The sequence below is a fragment of the Gallinula chloropus genome, assembly GCF_964237585.1.
Source record: "Gallinula chloropus genome assembly, chromosome: 1".
Taxonomy (NCBI): Eukaryota; Metazoa; Chordata; class Aves; order Gruiformes; family Rallidae; genus Gallinula; species Gallinula chloropus.
Window position 1 is genome coordinate 155,429,849 of NC_140085.1, and position 21,475 is coordinate 155,451,323.

At 39.6% G+C, this 21,475-nt stretch overlaps 1 protein-coding gene across 2 annotated transcripts in view; it reads left to right on the forward strand.

The window, feature by feature from the left end:
* The window catches only part of NALCN (sodium leak channel, non-selective), a gene marked incomplete at both ends in the record, with an annotated part of 232,005 nt that overhangs the window by 125,250 nt on the left and 85,280 nt on the right, over window positions 1–21,475 (forward strand). For both annotated transcript variants that reach the window (XM_084271507.1, XM_084271508.1), the window contains 3 exons: window positions 1,672–1,863; window positions 8,285–8,422; window positions 12,012–12,086. In XM_084271507.1, the coding sequence (XP_084127633.1) occupies window positions 1,672–1,863; window positions 8,285–8,422; window positions 12,012–12,086 (405 nt within the window). The remainder of the gene's footprint in view (window positions 1–1,671; window positions 1,864–8,284; window positions 8,423–12,011; window positions 12,087–21,475) is intronic.

The following is a 21,475-nucleotide window of genomic DNA, read 5'->3' on the forward strand; positions in this document are numbered from 1 at the left end:
TTGCTCTCCTGAGCTGACTTTCTCTCTCTCCCTCCTTTGACAGTAGAGCCTAGATGACTGGCATATTCTGCATCCTGATGGATAGTTAGGGAGATGAATTTCATGCAGAATGCAAAGGTGTACATTATTAGCAAACTACAAGGTACAGTGAAGCCTTTCTGCAAACAACTACCATATCCTTCTGTCAAATTTATTTTCTCTGCAAAAGCAGCACGGTAATTGTATTTGACTTGTATATCAGGTCAGCCTGTAATTGCACTGTAATTCCTACCTTTCGGTTTCAATATGACTCTTGTTGAAATTCTGGCAATACCTTGAGCTACAGATTCTTATTCTTCTTTGCTAAGAACTGCAGAATCTCATTTGCCTCATACGTTGCTGTCAGTTGTCTGCAGCAACTGCTGTGGCTGCCACTGCCTCTCACTGATACCAATGTTATGTCACTGTTTGTGCCACCATGAGTGGCAGAAATAGGAGGATCAGAGCTGTCAGCAGCTTTTCGAAGGTAGAGTCAGCAGTGCATGGGTCAGGAGTTCCACATACAATCACAGTTCTGCCTCCACTATAATACAGAGAGGTGTCGACTACATCAAATATGTCTGTGGCACACAATGCCATTTCCTCTGATATTGAGAAATGCCACCCAAAATATTGAAATAGCAAAATATGTTGGTTACCAAACTTCCTAGATCGTGTGATACACAAAGCCAAGCAATTATGCCTTGGGTCACTGAAACAGAAAGATGACTTTTGGAAGACAAGTCGACAGTTCTTTATGCAAATATGTAATCTGGTGTAACAAAAAACAGAATCATAAAAAATCTAGGTTGGAGGTGGCCCCTCAAAGTCATATCCTCTAGCCTGCTGATCAAGCAGAGCCTGTTCTTTAAAGATTGTTTTGGGGCCTGTCCATTTAGTATAAGTATGAATTTTTAACAATCATGAAAATCAAACTGGAGCAATTTCCCTAACACTGTGATAGATTCTTAGTTGCTAAAATCAGATTTATATATTTTGACCTTTGCCTGAAGCCATTCTAATGTTTGGTAACACACTATAAACCTTCATTGGTCTGTAATTCCACATTACATTCAGCTGGACTATCTGTGGTGTGTTTTGCCTGTCTTTTTTTCCCTTTGTTACCCCAAAACCAGACTTACCCATTGGTATTTCTGTCATGACTGTTGTGATCAGTGAATTGATTATAGCCTCCTGGGGCCCTGAAGTGTCCTCCCGTGCGGGTACTCTCAGGACCTCAGCTGCCATCCCATGCCTGTACGCCCCAATGCTGCATGAAAAAGTCACAGATAGCTCATTCTATGCAAAATTACAGCTTGTCATTGCTACATGTTCAGAAAAAGGAGGTACATGGCAATAAGCATTACACTACACAATTGTCAAAAGCTGAGCAAAAGACAAAGTAGGTTAACAGTTACCTGATCACTAGATAACTGCTGTAAATAGCTGAAAGAAATTTCCAGGCAGGCCACAGTAAGTACAGACAAAGCCTAACAGATTCCAGGGCTTGTGTTCTTAACCTAACATACAACTTGTGGTCTGTAACAGGTCGTGGACGCATAATAACTTACTAGGCTACAAGGCTGCAAGTCCTGTGAAAAGTTGTTGATTGATAGGATAATTAATACTGATGTATTTTCTCTTCCTTTGCAGGTTCTTAGAGTAGTTCGGCTTATAAAGATTTCTCCTGCTTTAGAGGACTTTGTATACAAGATATTTGGACCAGGAAAAAAACTTGGGAGTTTGGTGGTATTTACTGCCAGCCTTTTAATAGTAATGTCAGCAATCAGCTTACAGATGTTTTGCTTTGTGGAAGAACTGGATAGATTTACAACCTTCCCACGGGCAAGTATAAAAAGCATTGATGACTTGTTGCTTGTTACTGTTTTCTTATCCTTGATATATCCTGTTGGTTGTTATATTAGGGGTCTTCCTTTACTTCTGAAAACCAGCTTACCTACATGTATGGATAAGAGAGTTGTGCTTTCTGGGTTTAACAGTCATCCTGGAATCCTTCAGTAGTCAGTTTGGTCTTTCTTTGGGTTAGGTATTCTATTTCTGTTGTTGAGGCAACAGGCTGCCCAGGCACCATCTCTGGATGTGTTTAAAAGATGGGTAGATGAGGTACATAGGGATATGGTTTAGCATAGGACAGGAACAGTTGGACCTGATGATCTTAAAGGTCTTTTTCAAACTTGTGATTCTGTGATTCTTGGGGAATGTAAAGAAATTTTAGGTATGCACCCTGATGATGACACAGCAAAATACATGGCTTAACAGTACTCTTGCATGCTACAGAAACAGGATTCATGCACAACTGTGAACATTAGCCACAAAATTTATACAAAGCATGTCTACCCATGATGGATATTTTCATATTATGAAAGTGGATGCTCTTGATTTGTACAGGAACGGGTTTTTTACACAGAGTTATAAAACTTGTGGGCATTGACAAAATAAGAGTTTGCCTTTTGGGTATAAGTAATGGATATTTATGGGCATTGTGTTAATTCGGAACAGAACATTGAAAATCAGTGGAAATTGGAGATAATGTATTTATTGAAGCACACTGTTCTGAATGAAGATACTGCCATTTCTTTAATAATGGATTAGACTGAGTGGATTGGTTCCAGTGATAATTTATTTGTTTCTGTCATTCCAGCTTGGTTATCCAATGTATCTATTTTAGTGAAAGTGCCTTGGTTGGTACAATTAAATAACAATGAATAAAGCAGCCTCAAGGATCATGCATTTAGCAAACAAAATGGCTAGGCAACAATTTGTAATTATCAACCTGGACTTGATGTATGGGAAGCTGACCATCAAATGTAAGACTGAAAATTTGTTACAGGGAAGAATGTAACACCAAGCTTTCAATTTCAGAAATGTGCTTAGAAAAGTTCATTAAGAATTCGGTATAATTCATTTTTTTCAATGCTGAAGAAAGCAAAAAGGATATAATAAAAATTTTCTAATTAAAAACTAAAACTTCAACTTTTCTATTTCTGACAGGGCTCTGTTTCTAAATAGTTATAGTAACATCTTACTGTATGCCCAGCCTATGTATAACTTCTGAAAAAGACCTTCCAACTTCCAACAGATTTGAAATCATTGTGGAATTTGTTTCTAGAATTGTTTTTAACATTTATGCAAAGTGGCAATGACATTCCTGTTATTGTAGTATAATTAAGACAGATTTACAACCACCTGCACATTTTAACTAGATAAATTTGTATAAGTACCTGAGAAAGATTCTCTTCCAGGAAAACATTGCCAAAATAGATCAAGATGTTAGCAAAGTTTTCAGTAATTTTGTATATTTCCATCTGAGGCCATTTAGGCCTCAGGAAGAGGGATCATGTTGAATTTTAACAGATACATATATATACCGTTTGAAGAGTGAGAAAATATTTACTCCATTAAATAATACAAATTTTACAGAGAATACCCAAACTTGTTTTCAATTTTCTGACTTAAGTTTTGGAAACACAGAAGACCTGCTGCCAGTAACAAAGGAGTGTTCCAGCAGTACTTAATTGAAGTCTTTTTAATACTTTTATATGAGAGTCAGAAACAAGAGTATCTCCTCCTTATTTTTTCGTTACTGTGTATTTGTGTACAAATATTCCTTCAATATTCACCTCATTATGAATGGTTCAGAAGTATGTGTCATAGCCCATGGTTTCTTTTGTACTTTTCTAATGAAACATCTCTTTAGAAGGGTAATAGAGTCAGTGAAAATTTGGTACTCAGAAATCATGAGTGATGGTGTGAGTGATGGTGTCTGTCCAAAGGAGGCTAGGAGATTCCTGCTGATTTTCTCTGCTCTGAGTAAAGACTAATTAATTAGTTTACAATAAAACAATTACAAAATTATGAAATGTAAGAAACACTGTGATGTCTGCAGCAGCAGAATTTGCTGCAGTGAATTTTTGGTGGCTTTAGAACAACCCTAGAATTTCCAGGACTGTTGCTGTGGACTTTTTCTGTTCTAAATACAGGGAGTACAAGCACATGATCGAAAATGGTGACACTAGAGGCTAAATTTTGAGTTTGTACATTAAAGTGCTTTCTGCACAGAAACAGACAAAACCTAAAATCATTTTGAAACCATAAGTGCTTTATAAGAAAGCACAGTATGGGTTTTGGAACAAGTAGACCTCCTCCTTTCGCTAATGCCTCCAAATTGCATGTTTTCACATGGTTTCCTGACAACAGTCAATAGGCACAAGCTCAGTGTTACCATGGCTACAAATTTCACCCTTCTTTTGGCCATTGCAACTTCCCAAATGGACTGGCTTTCTCTCTAATGCTAACTATTAAAATAAAGATGCTTGCAATACTGTTTTCAATGCATCCACCATCTCTGTTTTTTGCACATCTTCTTGTGCTGCAGATACTGAGCCATGAGAAGGATGGGGGGCAGCTGGGGCCCCCACAGAAGGAATGGAGGGGGTGTGTGATCAAAGGCATCGGTGTAAGGTGGCCACTAAGAAATGTTAAAAAATGACTGTATAGAAAACAAAAGATGCTGTTAGTGTCTCTCACTTCCATGTTTTTGGTTTCTCTTAGGGCAATGTGCTGACTACTAGGTCGTGCAAGGTACAAGGCTGGGAATACTGCTTTTCTTTTAAATGGGTCATCACAAGATGAAAGCCAGTCCCAACTGCTCTCAGCAGCAAAAATGCCCCAGTCTTCAGCAAGAAACAGGGCTTCGCTCCTAGCCTTGAGCTGTGTAGTCTTAATTGTCAGGTGCAGTTACAACCTCAGTGCCACTGCCACAGTTTTATAGGACGCCTGCTCCTCTCTCAGGGTGTTATTGAGTGGTCATGACAATGTGAGGAGAAGAGGGTAAGTTTACACAGGCAGAACAGATTGCAAGCATTTCACACCACTGGCCTAAATCCTGTTAGCTTCATTTTCAAAAATAGTCCCACTGACTGAAGGCCTGCTCCCATGAGGAAGGACATTGGGATTTGGCCCGTAATATTTTATGGAGGAGCAGCAGTTACAAGTCAGGTACATGATAACTGTAAGCTGGTAGTAATTTGTGTGGCACCACCCCTGTAACAGTTGGGCAAGATACTAGAACTGGCACTTGGGCTCATATGTTCCACCAAACCTTTGCTAATCTTCCACTATAAATAAAAAGGTAGTTTGACTTCCATCATCAAAACAGCTAATTAAGTAATAAGGCATAAATACTCAAAGAAATTGACAGTCTTTCTATAACACAAATTAATTCAGAAAATCACCATTTGCATAAATCTCTGTCTCATCTTCACAGATGTTGATTCTGTCAGCTAGTTGCATTTCAAATTAATTTTAAAATAAACAGTGGGAAGTATACCTTTCAGCTAAAAATAACTGGCTCCGAAGGAGGTTGCTGGGTGTGAAGCACATGCTCATTGTGCACTGCCTTGTTTTCTAAAAACTAATGTTTTGTCATACACTGGACTTTAATGTTATCATAAAATGTTTACATTAAATTGAAAGGCCATATATAACTATGTGCTTTATGGAAAAAATGTTTAGATGGAAGATTAGGCTTTTATGATGTTAAAAGACTGTCTTTTCCAAATTAATCTAGTACTTGTATTAATGAAGGGTGCATATTAATACATAGTATTGGAGGTATCTTTATTCCCTGAAGAATTAATTAAAATATATCTTTTTAAAAAGCAATACATTATAGTTACTTTGTGCAATTCAGAAGAAGGGATACTGCACTGGTTCAACTATTCAGTTCCTCAAGGTGTTTTAGAGCCAGAAGTAGGGTGTTTTACTTAACATAGTGCCCACCTCATATTTCAGCAAGTGGTGTCACACCGGTCAGACATGACCAGGTTCCAGAGACACTCTGGGCACAGGGAAACAGCAGCTGCCTGGTTTAGCTTCACTTCCCGCTCACTAAGGGAAGCCAAGAATCTGTGCTGAGCACTGATGGGGTCTGGCTTCACCCTCACATGCTGCTGGCAGCTATAAAGGAGGCTGAGTTTCCTGGCGTGTCATGCATGGTCCTCCAGCTACAAAAAGCCTCTCCTAGCTAAAGATCCCAAGTGTTTCCTTCTCTGCCTGTTTAGCATGGGGAGGTATTTTGCAGAGCTAGATAATGCACGTTAGGGTTTGTTGGGTTGTTTTTTTTGCTGGACCCCCATCACAGTTCGTGGTAAGGAAATGAACGACTAATAAGTGTTTCTAATTTTGTGCACTGTAAGGAGTCAGTGTGTGTGGCTGCAAGGGGTCACTGACTCAAAGGGAATGTTACTGAAAACCAGGAATAAACCTTGTAACACCAGTGTAGTGTTAGAAGGCAGGCGTTCTTCATTGTGGCACTGGATGCACAGGGGATAGCTCCACCTAATGTGCATGCCGCACAATCAAAAGCAAACAGGTTATATAAAGATCTACACTGTCATACTTCTTGAAAAGGCTGTCTTATGATAATGGTTTCTTGGAAGCTCTCTGCATTTTCTCCTCCCTGTCACGCATGCTCAGTGACTTGAGTCAGTGGTCCTCGAGGATCCATGGTGGTCATCAGTGGTTGCACACCTGTGTTTACTAGACCCTTTCTTTGTGGGCATGCACAATGTCACCAATCTTATGTAATTCACCTGTCCAAACCACCTGCATGATTAACATTCCTTGGGCCTTTGTCAAGATGGGGTAGGACTGTACAAGAAGTGCAGCAGCATGGTCAGTTGGCTTCACCACCCATTATCTCAGCTACCTTGGCTACAAAAGTACACACCAAACAAGCTAATTTCTCATGCTTTGGTTACAGGAAGATCTGGCTATGGGTTGGCTCATGAAGACCAAACTGTGCAAATTCCAGGCCCTGTATTTGGGCTCACCTAACACAAGACATAGCAAAGATTTTAGCTGACATAAAGAACGTTACAGAAAAGTAGTTGCAAGCAGTTTTCTCTGATGCTTCTAGTTTATGTTAGCCTTTGTTCCCTGTGGAGTCTGTGTGTCCAAATGAAAGGCTGGGACATCACATTTGGTCAATATGTTGCTGATATTGGAAATTGAAGTCTTAAGTTGGACTTCATCTCCCAGTGTGTGAGACTGCTCACTCAGATGCCTCAATCTGTTCCATGGACACCTTAGCTCCTTTGTTATATGTTAAACTTCAGTATGACACAAGCTTGGATCCATACTGGCTGGAAAAAGAATATTTTTGATGTCAGGGAAAAGCAAAAGAACCTTGTCCAACACCCAGGAGCACTTCTCCCCGACCAGCCCTTTTTATGGGGGAGTGATGTCAGGTGGTGTGGAAACAGCCTGGGCTACCTCAGCTCATCTGGGCTGGCTGCTTAGGGAGTTTACCGTTGGCCTGGCCAGAACCAGGACAAGAAAGTCTAGGACATCTGGGTTCTAGGCTTATCTGGATTCATGTAGTCCTATCACCAAAAACAGGTGGTTGAAATATTTCCAGTATTCCCTCTATTTTTGACATGTATCCTGGTCTGAAGGGATTTAGAAATGTTATGGGAACAGTTCCACAAAGAATGCAATTTCCAAAATGTAGAGAGGAACAATCTGACTGACTGAAACAAGTGGAAGTTCTGGGACCCTGCCTTGTACTTGCTAGTACCTAGAATGCTTCTACTATTAAGATAAAAATGTACGGTCACATTTTAGTTACAGCACATCATTATAGGTATGAAGGGGCAACAAGAATGAGAAAAATCAAAATACCACAATGCAGTATAACATTCAAAACAATGATACCTGATTCCTCCTATTTTATCAGCCCTGGAGGAAACCAAAAGGCTGATCATGTAGGCTAACGGAGCTAGGACTATTGCAGATTACAGTTCAGTCAAAGGTTAAGCTATTTATTTCTCCTTCAGCTCTGAAATAGTATTTCACCTAAGAATTGCAGTTCATTTGTAATGGTTTCAAGCTGAAAGAGGGCAGGTTTAGATGAGATGTTAGGAAGAAATTCTTCCCTGTGAGGGTGGTGAGGGCCTGGCACAGGCTGCCCAGAGAAGCTGTGGCTGCCCCCTCCCTGGCAGTGTTGAAGGCCAGGCTGGATGGTGCTTTTGGGCAACCTGGTCTACTGAAGGTGTCCCTGCCCACAGCAGGGGCTTGGAACTAGATGATCTTTGAGGTCTCTTCCAACCTAAAACATTCTCTTATTAAAATTTAAAAACCGAAACCAGATGTTCTGCTCTGATAAATCAATTTGTGGAATGTCTCAGTAAAGCCACATTAATATAATTTGTGAATTGATAATATATGATTCTTTTTCTTGCAGGCATTCATGTCAATGTTTCAGATTCTTACACAGGAAGGATGGGTGGATGTCATGGATCAAACACTGAATGCTGTAGGACATATGTGGGCACCAGTAGTTGCTATTTATTTTATACTGTACCATCTTTTTGCTACTCTGGTAAGTGTTCACTTGCAAATGTGCTGTGCTTTTCTGTTTTGAATTATTCTTCTAGCTCTCCTATTGCTTAGTTTTCTCAGCTAGTTAAAACAAGGGGTGCTCATTTCCAGCATAGAAGGCTTTAGGTTTAGTTCTTTGATGTGGTAGAATTTACCCTTCAGCCTGGTGGCATGAGGCCTTTGTTCTGGTGTGAGGTGTTGTTCTTTGGAAGATCCAAGTCAGGCTGCTAGACTAACAATATAATTGTTAACTGTCTTGTACCTTCACAGTTCTAATGATTGCAGAGTTAAGCAAGTGCTTTTATTTGTCATGTAGAAATGGTCTCCTCAGCTTCCATTGCTTTCCCTTTGCAGCAGTAATTAAAGTGAGAAGTGTAAAGCCTCAGGATATAAAGTCTTAACTAGAAATCACTACTTTCCTGTTGCCTGATGCAAAATCAATGTGTGGAAATTATATTATATAGTATATCAAACAGTGAAAGGATGAGAACTAATACAACAGTTCCTGCATGTGAATGGAAATTGGGATTGTATGAAAAAAAGCATTTTTTCTGTGTGCATTTCAAATGGGATGGTCGCATTTTTTTTTTAAATAGAGAAAATGGTAAGGAAAGCAGCTTTTTTAGGTATCCTATATAAAAAAAAAAGGCTTAGTACTGTATTTTGAATACCAACACAGAGAAAATACCACAATCAAGGGAATAACCCTTTTATGAACCCTTAATTCACTCCCATTTTTGCTCATTTTGCATTCTGCATTCACTGCAGTTTTTGATGTACTTGTTCCCATTTTCACTTTCTTCATTCCTTTTTCTTTCTTTGCTCAGTTGTCTGCTTACTGTATTCACACAATCTCCATCAGTTTCCATCTACTTCTTTTACTGTACAGCATGTCCTGTTTCACTTCTAAAGTCTGAATGCTTTAACTGTAGTCATGGGTGCAGTGGGTTCCTTTGCATGGATGGACATCTCGACTGCTCTGTGAGTGGCAGTGAAGTACAAGCCAAACAAATGTAGGTAGCAGCAGATACACAGGACATGAATTGGGTCACAAGGGTCAGAGGAGTCCTTGGGGTCTGGAAAGCAACTTTTCATGCTGAAGCAATCTCTAAATCTCCTTGGGAAGCAAAAAGGAAGTGGTGTTTGGCCGTAGATTTGAAAGCAATTACTGGTTAGAAAATCTTACTGCTGTTTTTTTCTGAAGTGGAATCCATTCTTATCTCTTGGCTGAGCATTAAGGAAGTCCAAAAAGTAAATTTTTGTCAGGTAGCCTCTGTGCTAAAAATTCACATCTTCATTGAAAAGCACCTTAGCTGTAAGATCAATTTTAGTGTTCCTACTTATGTTTCATGTTTTGAAACTGTCCCCTGAAACCTCTCCATTTGTTTACTCAAAACACTCATTTTGCTAGGACTGAAGTCACTTTTCTGTACACCATCCTCAGTGTATAAAGTATTGTATTGTATAAAGTGCCTTTCTTCTCATTCACCTGTTTTTCTTGTTCACCCAAATTTTACAAGGAAGAAAGTCTGCTAAGACAACTTCACAGAATTACCTGGCCTTACCAAGTAGATAGTTTCAGGTTTGAGATCTTCCTCAGACCCTGGAAGAGTGGGACAGAGTTTTCTAGAGGCAAAAGAAGCTTTAAGGAAGAAAATAATGTGGAATTGGTAAAGGAACACTAAAATGCTTGGGCTGCTAATAAAACCAAAAAGAAGAGTTCTAAGAATAAACAGCCATCAGTGAATAACAAGATTGGAGTCAAATGAAGAAATTACTTTCTCTAGCCAGAAGAGGGGGGAGGATTAGAATTGAGAAGTGATAATTGCAGGCATTTGGCAATACAGACTGTAGAGCCTTGGAAAGAAATGAATAGGTTTCACATTAGAAGGCAAAGAAAAGTTGAAGCTCAAAAAAACAAAACCTCACTTAGAAGCCAGGACTGTCATTAGTTGAGATGGCAGAGGAGGAAGTTAAACAAATAGCAAGTTTGCGTTTAACTTTTCTTTTGTGGTACATAATTGTGGGTTCTTGTTGAAAAAAAAAGTGAAAAAGGACTTAATGAAAGTCTTGATGCCTTCAAAGGTGTCTGTGCACGAAGCAGCAAGACTGTAAGTGGCAATATATTTAATGAGTACTATACTTCTTTTTACTCTGGAACTCCACTTTGTATGCTCTGAGCTGCAGGTCCTCAGCTACATCAGTGGAGCATCATAGAATGTATGAAGTATCTGAAGAAACGAATCACCATACTGGAAATTTTTGTCAGAATTAGAGCAAAACTGTTCATCACCAATTAGGGATTGAAGTAGTTTGTGCCAGGGATTATGTGTTTTATCCAAATTCTGTCTTGCTTTGCCATTCTGAAGGCCATATTAACTTCCACTGTTTGTAGTAGCCAGATCATTGCAAACTGTTTAAATACTGTTTAAGGAGTTTGATTTGGTGATCCTTATGGGTCCCTTCCAGCCCAGTATGTTCTGTGATTTGATGATGCATAATACGTCTTCTCAGCTGTAGGAAATTCTACATATTGCTAAAGCCAGTTTCCCATTAAAAGAGCATTTCTTTTCCTGAACACTTAACATTTTAGAAATTTATGAGTGAAAGTCCTTCCTGTGTCTTCTGCACCTTTTGTAGTTCATGAAGAGTAAAGGAATCCTGCTCTGGAACAAGGTCCAGACACCCAGCTCAGGTGCAGTTTGAGTTCCAAACTTCTTGTCAGGTGTACTAAGACACTGAGATTTCATCTTCTGTATAGGTGGGGAATAATTTTGCAATGTGATTGAATGACAGGTAAAATTACAGTTCATTTACAGCAGTGGTGGGCAGATATGTCTACTGGGGTAGTCACTCAGTGGTCCAAGACCACAGAAGTATTTTAGGCCTGTAACTCCTTTAAAAGAGCTTAGATTCCTTCTTGTGTCTCTAAGAAATTGATGCTCTATATGTTTGAGTATATTTGCCTTGAACCTCAGAGACTAAAACCATGGGATTCTTCCTCCTAGAGGCATATCTACACAATATTTAATGTATATTAAATGAAAGTGCATGAGTTGCCTCTACTGTGGCTCCAGATGCATGCAAATAACAAGACAGCTAATTTTTCCTTCAAAGAGGATTTAGCTACTCAGCACAGAGGCACCCTGAGCATTAAACAAGTTCTTAAAGTGAGTGAGCTCTAGGTGGCTTCTGTGCAAAAAATCACACCTTAACTGGAGAGCACCTTGGCTTCATGAGCTGGTTTAGCATTCAGCTTTGTGTTTCTCTTTTTTTAATTATTTCTGATTAAATTAATTTTCTTCTCATGCGGAACAGGTTGTGCTGGTACATTGCTACTATGTATGTTAATGCATTGGTCACAAAAGGTAGAATTCAGAATTTTTAAATTCACATAATTGAATGATAAGCTAAAAAACGTGCTTGTAAAATGGCTAGCAGACATAGGGTAGCACATGATACTAGTTCAACTGATGTTAAAGGCAAGAGTCCCATTTGCATCAGTGGGGCCCTCATTTTTCCATGTCATTTCATAGTACTTTGAGAAAAATAAGACAAGCTTTAACAAATAATTTGCAATTGTTTCGTAGATTCTACTCAGCTTGTTTGTTGCTGTTATTTTGGACAACTTGGAACTTGATGAAGACCTGAAGAAACTTAAACAAGTAAGATTTTTTTTTTTTATATAGTGCCTGCAAGTAGTTTCAATAAAGCATTGCTTTACTGTTGGATTTTTTTATGATAAATGTTGGGAAGCATCTTCATTAAAATGAACAAAACAGTAAGTGTTGAAGAGAATAGCAGTATTTTGTTAGAGAGTTGCCCATCACATAATATGAGATAGAAGAGATTGTAAAAGACATTTAGAAATTGTTTTAAATACCTGATTAAAGTCCATTCAGATAACCACGTTAACTAAAATAATTTTGAATTCACAGGTAGTTCATCTTTTTGCTTATATACATTTGCTCACATAGTGAGAGGTGTCCCTGCCCAAGGCAAGGGGGTTGGAGTAGATGACCTTTAAGGTCCCTTCCTACCCAAATTCTGTGATTCTGTATGGTACATTATGAGCACACTGTAGCGCCACTGCTGGGGAGAGCACTGGCAAGGGTTGACAAGACAGGAAGCAGTAGAAGGGATGTGGCAAGTGCTGGGGACATCCAGAAAAGTTAACTTGATCAATTGATTCTCCGGATTTGGGGACCAAGGTTACCAAGAAGCCATTTTCTCTTGCTCGAAACCCAAATGACAGTCACATGAAACTAATGTAGCTAGAGAGTTCATGTTGGCCATTCAGAGAGGTATCTGTAGTTTTTACATAAATACAGAGCTGTGCTTTAGTCTGCATAAAGAGGAGGAAAATCATCAACTTTTGCCTATTTCATGCATGAATGAGCAAATTGAGAGCTTAATACATGGGAACCTCTTCTGTGATATTTGGGTTATAGCTTTCTTTCACCCATCATTTGTTAATCTTGTTCATTTTTCAGGTGCATCAGTAATTGTTGTAGAATTATGTTCTATTCTTGAAAAATAATCACCCAGACAATTTAGTTCTTTTACATTGAACCGTTACATTGAAACTAACGTGCCAAAGAATCGCTCTCTCATTTTTCCTTGTATATTATGTTTCTTTTAGTTTTAAAACTAAAATGCTATGTTTGTTCATTTATTTTCTTGGTATTCATTAAGTTTATTTTCTGCACACTTATCATTAGTGAATTTAGAGATTATATGTTTCATCTATCCTCACTGAGTACGCAGAATGTGTCAAGCTAATATTGCTTCCCAGTCTTCTGTTTCTTCAAGGCACTGACAAATGAGAACATTATATCGTTACTTTAATTTTGTCTTTATAGAGTTCAATACAGAAATCAATATTGCTTTTGCTGCTGCAGTGTTACATATCATTCTATATTGCAGACTTGAAATAGGTTAAAAGGATGGGTATTTTCTGCCATGGAGAAACATAAATACTGTATTTCATTTAATCAGCTCACATAAGTGAAATGAGAGATCTTATGGATGATTTTCGGGTGGCCAGACAGTCTCAAGTATGCAAACTGCGTAGACCAAATCAAGTTTATTCATTTTTCTCCTTTACCCGTCTCAAGAGGTAAAATGATCTGAAATGAAAATGGCTCAGATGTATGGTAAGCAATGTCATATCATACTGATAAGTTTACAGGAAAATTTTCATAATGTCTGTGTGAGATAGGTGCACAAATCAACTTTCTGAAGTGAAGAGTTTAAGATGTGAAATCTTGTGGCTTTTCTGTGAAAATTAGCATCTTTGATTCATAAAGCACTTTAAAAGTCTACACCTTTGCTTATAAAATGGCAGCAGCATGGCTTTATGTTTTAGTAATCCATTCAGGAACTGATGAGCAGACAGCAACGAGAGGCCACCACTTGCAATGCTTGCCACAGTGTCAGCCTGGAACCTTGTCTGCCTGGTAGGAATCCTGTCTTCATAATAGCAGTAGACACCACTCAAATAAAAGACAGAATTAAACTAGCCTAGAGACTAGCAGAAGCATAACTACATGAGTGTGTAGCTAGGCCAAAGTAAAACTACTGCCTAAGTCACCAGACCTTTCTGACTACCATGCAGTATGGCACCACGATGACACTGATAGTCTGTTTCCATGACATCAGTAAGTATTTAACCAGAGGACACCACTTTGCCATTGGACATACCAGTTTGGTTGACTGGCGTAATGTTATATGCATTGTACATCATTGTGACATCCAAAGATGCCCAAGGTGGCTAATGCTGGTTCACTTGTATATATGCTTTTGAAATGTTGCTTTTAACAGGAGTCTCTTTTCAAAGACTATTACTCAGTACTACTGAATGTATTCCATTCTGGTACTTTATCCAAACAAATGAATGTTATACAAAGTGTTGCATGTTTCAAAAATGCCTAAGGTGAAAGGAGGTAAGAGGTCGGTTCTTGGAGCGGAATCATGTGGAATCACTGGAATGATTGTACAACTGATTAAGTGTCTGGAACAGAAAAGGTTTCCTGTGGTGTAAATGTGATGGTATCACAGTCTCAGTGGTGATAGTGACTGTGTGCTATTATACTGAAATATTGGTTGCCTTATCTCCAAAGAAAAAGCAGAAAGAGTTCTTAGTTAAATGATATTTTGAATTATCATCTAAAAAATATGAACTGTAAGAAGAAGGAGGATTGTGAGGTAATTGCGGTGTTTTAATCAAGACCATTTCTATAAAGAAATAGATCTGTAATGCTTTACAGGAAAAACTTTGATATTTATAATTAAAAGCTGAGTGGTGTTCTAAGGGAGGAATCAAGTAATTCAAACTTATGTAAAAGACATTGGATGGTTGAAAACAGCAAAACTGTAATGCTCTCAAAAGTATTTCCATCCTCATGTTTGCATTTTGTCCCAGCCTTTAATGGCTGTAAAGTTTGAGGCCTGAGGCATTTTCAGATGATAAAATAGTGAATGATTTTCAAGGAAGGAAGGTGAATATATTTAGGCCAGAAATCACACCTACCTAATAATACCTTTTGGAATGTGTTCTTCTGACCTAATAGCTTTTCTTGATAAGAAAACTAATATTACTTATCTTTCAGACTACTGGGTTGTGGTGGTTTGGCCCTGGCTGGAGGCCAGATGCCCACCAAAGCCACTCTATCACTCAGCTTTTCAGCTGGACAGGGCAGAAAATATCTATTAAGAGGCTTAGGAGTCAAGGTTAGGACAGGGAGAGATCATTCCACAATCAGCGTCATGGGCAAAACAGACTCAGCACAGAATAAAAGAAAGAAAACTCTATTACACTGCACTGCACACCCAGTGACACCAGATTAGGGTAATGAGAAGTAAAACCAGATGTTGAAGCACCTCCCCCCACCCTTCCCTTCTTAGCAGACTTCACTTTAGTCATGATTTCTCTCCCTTCTTCCCCCCCCACCCCCACATTGTGGCATGGGGAGGGGCAGGAAATGGGGGAATGGGGGTTTCAGGTCCTCACAGGATGTTTGGGGGCATTCCTCACACCTTCCAGGATGGGGTGCCACCCATGAGAGACAGTTCTCCATGAACTTCACCAGCATCAGTCCTTTCCCACAGGGCTTCACCTCTTCACCAGCTGCCTCAGTGTGGGTCACTTCTATGGGGTGCAGTCAGAAATCAAAGAATGTTTCTGTCTTTCAAGCTCAGACTGCTCCAGCCTGCTCCTCCGTTGGGTCACAAGCCTCGCCCCAGCAAACCTGCTCTAGCGTGGCTCACTCTCTCTCTTTCTCTCTCATCTCTGTGTCTCTGTCTCTCTCCACGGGCTGCAAGTGCTGGCAGAGGCTTGCTCTAACGTTGGTCACAGCATCTTCCATATGTCTCCACCTGGTCCAGCGTGGGGCCTCTCCACAGGCTGCGGGTGAGGTCTCGGACTTTTTCCATGGGCTGCAGGGGGACACCCGCTCCACCATGGGTTCCTCCAGGGGCTGTAGGGGCATCTTTCTCTCCAGCACCTCGGGTGCCTCCTCCCCCCCCCTTGGTGCCTGCACAGTATGTTACACCTTCTCACTCCCTTCTCTGGGGGCAAAAAGCAGCTGCTGGTGGTTATTTCTCCTAAATGTGATTCCCAGAGGCGCTGTGACCGTCACTGATGGGCTTGGCCTTGGTCAGCAATGACTCTGGCCTTGAGCTGGCTGGTGTTTGCTCTCTGGGGCCTGCAGAGAGTTTCTGGCTACTTCTTGCAGCAGCCACCGCTGCAGCCCCCCTCCTCCACCAGAACCCCGCCACGCAAAGCTACAACATGGCGAAGGACTAATTAGGTAATATTTGTAATGTACTCTAAATGTAAAATGATATGTAAACACTTGGTATTCACGTTGGTGCAGTAAATGTTTTTAAATATGAATAAATCAAAGCAAAAATAAATTACTAGGAGATTATAAGTAAGATTGTGAAATAATGCGTTTAAAAGGTGGTAAACTTTCAGAGTTAAATTTGCCATTGCAAATTTAGTTAAGGATATACATCATGTTTCAGTTTTTAATTACATCATTATATAATATTCTTTCCAAAAGCATGGCCTCATTTAGTGCAAAGAGTAGATAGAGCTCATTTTAATAAGCCACTAGTCGATATTTTTTCTCTTTATTGTACAGTGTGTGATCTCTGTGCATTATTTATCCCACAGTATTCAAGCTTTGCTACAAAGACAAAATAATTAATCTCCTACCTGACTTTTTTATGGTACTCCCCATAAGTATCCGGAACAAACATAGAACTTGTAAAAGACCAATTTAAATGATTTACTTAGCACCACAGGCACATGTAGGGATAGAATCTCTTTTTCCAAGACACCATTCAGCTTTTTTAAGAACAGAATCATTCTTCGTATTCTTACAACTCTGTTCATTTGCAATGCATCTCCCATCCTCTGCCACATGTCTCATCCTCTCATCTGTGTCTGCCATGATGGCTCAAGTCAAGTGAAAAGGGGTTGTACTATAGCTTATAGTCACTATCTATCTGTGCAATAAACTTGATCCTCTGCAGCCATCCAGGCTGACCCTAACATTCTTTAGTTCTCTCCAGGTAGGAGATTGACCCTGCTCATCTTCCCACGAGGCCCCTTTCTGTGGTGTTTGGTTATACAGATAATGTAGATCTTAGGAAATCTATTGGCTACAATCTTAACTTTCTTCTCTTTTATTCTTGTCTTCTCCACCCTCTCCATAAAATGTTGCCTCAAAGTTAAAAAGAAATTGAAAGGATTTCTTTGATTTCTTTTGCTTTGTGGTAAACTTTAGACTTTCTTTTTAGAAATTCAGCACTTAACAATTGTGAAGCATGATTTTACAGCAAATGTGCTAACTTTTCTCATTATATTTCCATATACTTACTAATTGGTGTCTGCAGAGCTTCTTGCATCTTCTCACTTCCTTCTCTGGTGGCAAAAAGTGGCTGCTGGCGTCTTTCTGTTCTCCTAAATGTGATTCATAGAGGTGTTATGACCGTCGCTGATGGGCTTGGCCTTGGTCAGCAGCGGGTCCGGCTTGAGCCCAGCTCTCTTGGTACTGCAAAGAGCTTCTGGCAGCTTCTTGCAGCAGCCACTCCTGCAGCACCCCCCTTCTCCACCAGAAAGAACCCCGCCACACAAAATCACAACACTATTGTTACTACATTTATGTCAATCAGCCTCGACCTGAAGATAGACTGATTATTTTCTAGTTTTCAATGCTGTATCCTGAAGCCCACTTTTTAAAGTCAGACACATTTGCCACTTTCCTATCTCTAACTACCAAGTTTATTTAGGTGACAAGTTATTCACCGCTAGTACGTCACTGTTGTTATATCTGAGATCCTTCAGAAGTCTTGTGTGAGTGTTATCAGGTCTTCAAGAGTAACAAATTAACCTCATGTTGGTTATCTTCCAAAAGCTATTCTGCTGACATTTTTGTTGGAGATTGGTCTTCAGCATGGTTTAGGGTCGTCTTTGACCTCCTTTGCTTTCTTCCACTGGTCTCAATTCATAGTCTGCTGATCTTTTAGATTCTGTGGTTCTTTCTCCTTTCTGTCTGTTCTTAAAAGCTTTGTTATTAGATTTATTTAATTGAAAAAGTAGTCCCTCAAAATTTTTCATGATTCTTGTTTTACAAAAAAAAATCCCTCACAGAATTTATGCTTTTTTCTCTGTTTACTGCTTAGCATATGGCTTCCCGTTATAAAACATATCTGTTTACTTTTAAAAGCCTTCTTCACAGACCAGTTAACACTGACTTTTTGACCTTCTTGAAGTTTTTCTGTAGGCAGCAGATGTATTCTGTGCATCTAAAACAGAATATTTAAAGTTCCTCCGTACAACACTCCCCTCCCAGTCACTGTCATTTGGCCATTCTTACAAATTTCTTTTGAAAAGCTTTATGATTTTGTGTAATTATTTTTTAATTCAAATTCATCGTAGTAGATGGTTTTGACCTTCTACTTGTGAAAAAGAAATCTGAATTTAAAAGTATTTTTATTACCGTTACAGAACAGCTTTTTGATATTTATGTCCTGAACTAGATCTTGCTCAGTACTAAACCATGAGGTGCTTCTACTTTCACTTAGGTGTTCTCTCACTGTATAAGTGAGTCAGGAGCCACTTACGACTAAAAACCTATCCTCTTTTCTTCTACCCTTTCCTAAACATACATGAGGGTAAACAAAGGCTTCCCACTATTCCTGTTTGTTTACAGGCCTCTAGTACTACATTTCATATTGAAGTTACTTTCTAATCTTCATCTACAGGTATGCAGAATATTTCTTCCAGTTAGGCATGCAGTTTCAATGCAGAGGGATCCTATGCTGTTTGCATATGCACTTACTTTATTCACTTTATTGACAGAGGTTTTCTGCTATTCAGCATGAATCTTTCACTGGTATAGTGTACTGTCAGTCTGTATAATACGTTGCCTGGTTCTGCATATTCTCATTCTGTAGGATCCTACCGCCTGCTACTTCTACCAAGTTTCTGAGATGGCTTTTGTCTCAACGTTGTGTGGTTTTTATAACAGGAATTTAATAATGTTAATTTGTTAGGGTTCTACTATCAGTATAAAAGCCTCTATATGTGTTGTTCTTGTCTAGTTTTTATATTCACTTCTTAACATAGAATAATACAATAGTTTGAATTGGAAGGGACCTCAAAGATTGCCTAGTTCCAACGCCCCTGCAATGGGCAGGGACACCCTCCACTAGACCAGGTTGCCCAAAGACCCACCCAGTCTGGCCTTCAACACTGCCAGGGAGGGGGCAGCCACAGCTTCTCTGTGCACCCTGTGTCAGGGCCTCACCACCCTCATTGTAAAAAATTGCTTCCTAATATGTAATAAAAATCTAGCCTTCCTCAGTTTAAAGCCATACTCCATTGTCCTATGAATCCATGCCCTTGTAAACAGCCTCTCCCCAGCTTTCCTGTAGGCCCCTCCAGGTACTGGAAGGCTGCTCTAAGGTCTCCATGGAGCCTTCTCCATGCTGAACAACCCCAACTCTCTAAGTCTGTCTTCACGGGAGAGATGCTCCAGCCCTCTGATCATCTTTGTGGCCCTCCTCTGGACATGCTGTGATAGGTCCATGTCTTCCTTATGTTGAGGACCCCAGAGCTGGACACAGGACTCAAGGTGGGGCCTCACAAGAGCAGAGGGGCAAAATCACCTCCCTCAGCCTTCTGTTTTTGATGCATTCCAGGATACAGTTGGCTTTCTGGGCTGCACGTGTGCATTGCTGGCTCATATTGAGCTTTTCATTCACCAACATCCCCCAGTCCTTCTCTGGGCTGCTCTCAATCCATTATCCACTCAACCTGTAGTTGCTCCTGGGATTCTCCTGACCCATGTGCAAGACCTAAGACCTTGCATTTCGCCTTGTTGATCTTACTGAGGTTCTTACAGGGCCATCTCTCCAGCCCGACAAAGTCCCTCTGCATGGTATCCCTTCCCTTCAGCTTCTCAAAGTTTGTAAATGATTAGTATTCCCATAGTCTCATCCCGTATAGAGAAACTCACTTTACCTTGTTTATTACTGCATTTTGGGCTTACTCTGCTGTTTTAATACCTGCTCCCTGAAATAGCTTTCATAGCCAATGAAGTTAATTTAAAATGTCGTGGAGTTTTAAACACCTGGGTAGAATTCATCACACTTCCCTAATACATTACAATGTTGTAGATGCAGTTTGAAATATTCATGCAGGTTTCCCTCTCTAGGAATTTGAAGCCAACCATGAGGTTATATTCAAGCTGCCCAAGCTGTATGAATTATCTTTTCTTCATCTGCAGCATAGTTTAGGGCTTATGGCAATAACACCGGTATGACACTACTCAAGTGTATATCCCCCCTTGTACCATACAAAGTGGATCCCTTCTAAGCTTACACAGTTTAAGAAGAAAGATTTTCCTGTGGAATAATGAGTAAAAGAAAACAAAGGGTAGGGGTAAATGACTTTTTTTCCTAATAGAGGAAAGATACCAGTAAAATTCCTTGATGATCTTGGCTAGGACCTGTGCTGCTTAGTATTTAACTTATCTAGAAAATAGGGTGAATAATGAGGTGGCAGAGTTTGCTAGTGGTGCAAAGTAAAGGCATGAAAAGGTAAATCAGACTAAAGTATTTATCTTTTGTGCCTGAGAAATAAAATATCAGATGAAACTTAATGTCAGTAAATACACAAAGAAGCAGCGTAATAGGTAACATGAATGTAGGCTTTAATTAAGCCATCACCAGTCCAGAAAGATTTTTTTGAGTCATTGTACCTGCTCTCTATCATGTCAGTTCAGTGCTTACCAAAAGAGAAGGCAAATACATTTTTAAAAATTATTAGAGAAAACTGTTAAACAGAAGTGAAAACATTGCTGTTCTGTCATATACATCCAGGATGCTTCCATGTCTTGAATTCTGCATGCAGGTAAGATCACACTGTCTTTTTAAAAGTAAAGATATAATAAGCCTGGAAAAGGATAATAAGGAAGATCTTTAGCTTGTAAATTGAGGTGGTTGAGGAGAAGGTTAGGACAGTTACATGAAGTTGCAAAGTGTGTGAGAAGTTGCTTAGGAGAAGACTATTTTACTTCTTTCACAATAAGAAAGTGACAGAACCCTCAATCAAATCCAGTTGGTTTGGTTTTAAAACAAATTGGTCTTTGTCAGAGACAGGGTGGTGGTGGGATGGACCTTTAGTCTAATGCAGTGTACTCATTCTTACACCCCTAATGTTCCATAATCTGAATGATATTTCAGAAGCAATTTGCAAATAGCATAAGGATGAACTAAATTCATGTAGCCCGCGGGTGGCTGAAGCCATACGTGCTGCCACTTTACTGAGTTGTATTTCCACAAGGGAAAGAGCAAGCTTCTCAGACATCTCTCAGTGTAAGCAGTGGCCCTAACTTCCTTGGCCATGTAATCATGCTTCTGTAAGCCTGTATAATTTTAACAGTAGTAAAATATAAAATGTTTTTGATTTGCCTTATGTCTATGATAACAACCCCAGCTTACCTCACTAACTTTTGAGGGCTTATTTTACAGCTTAGAT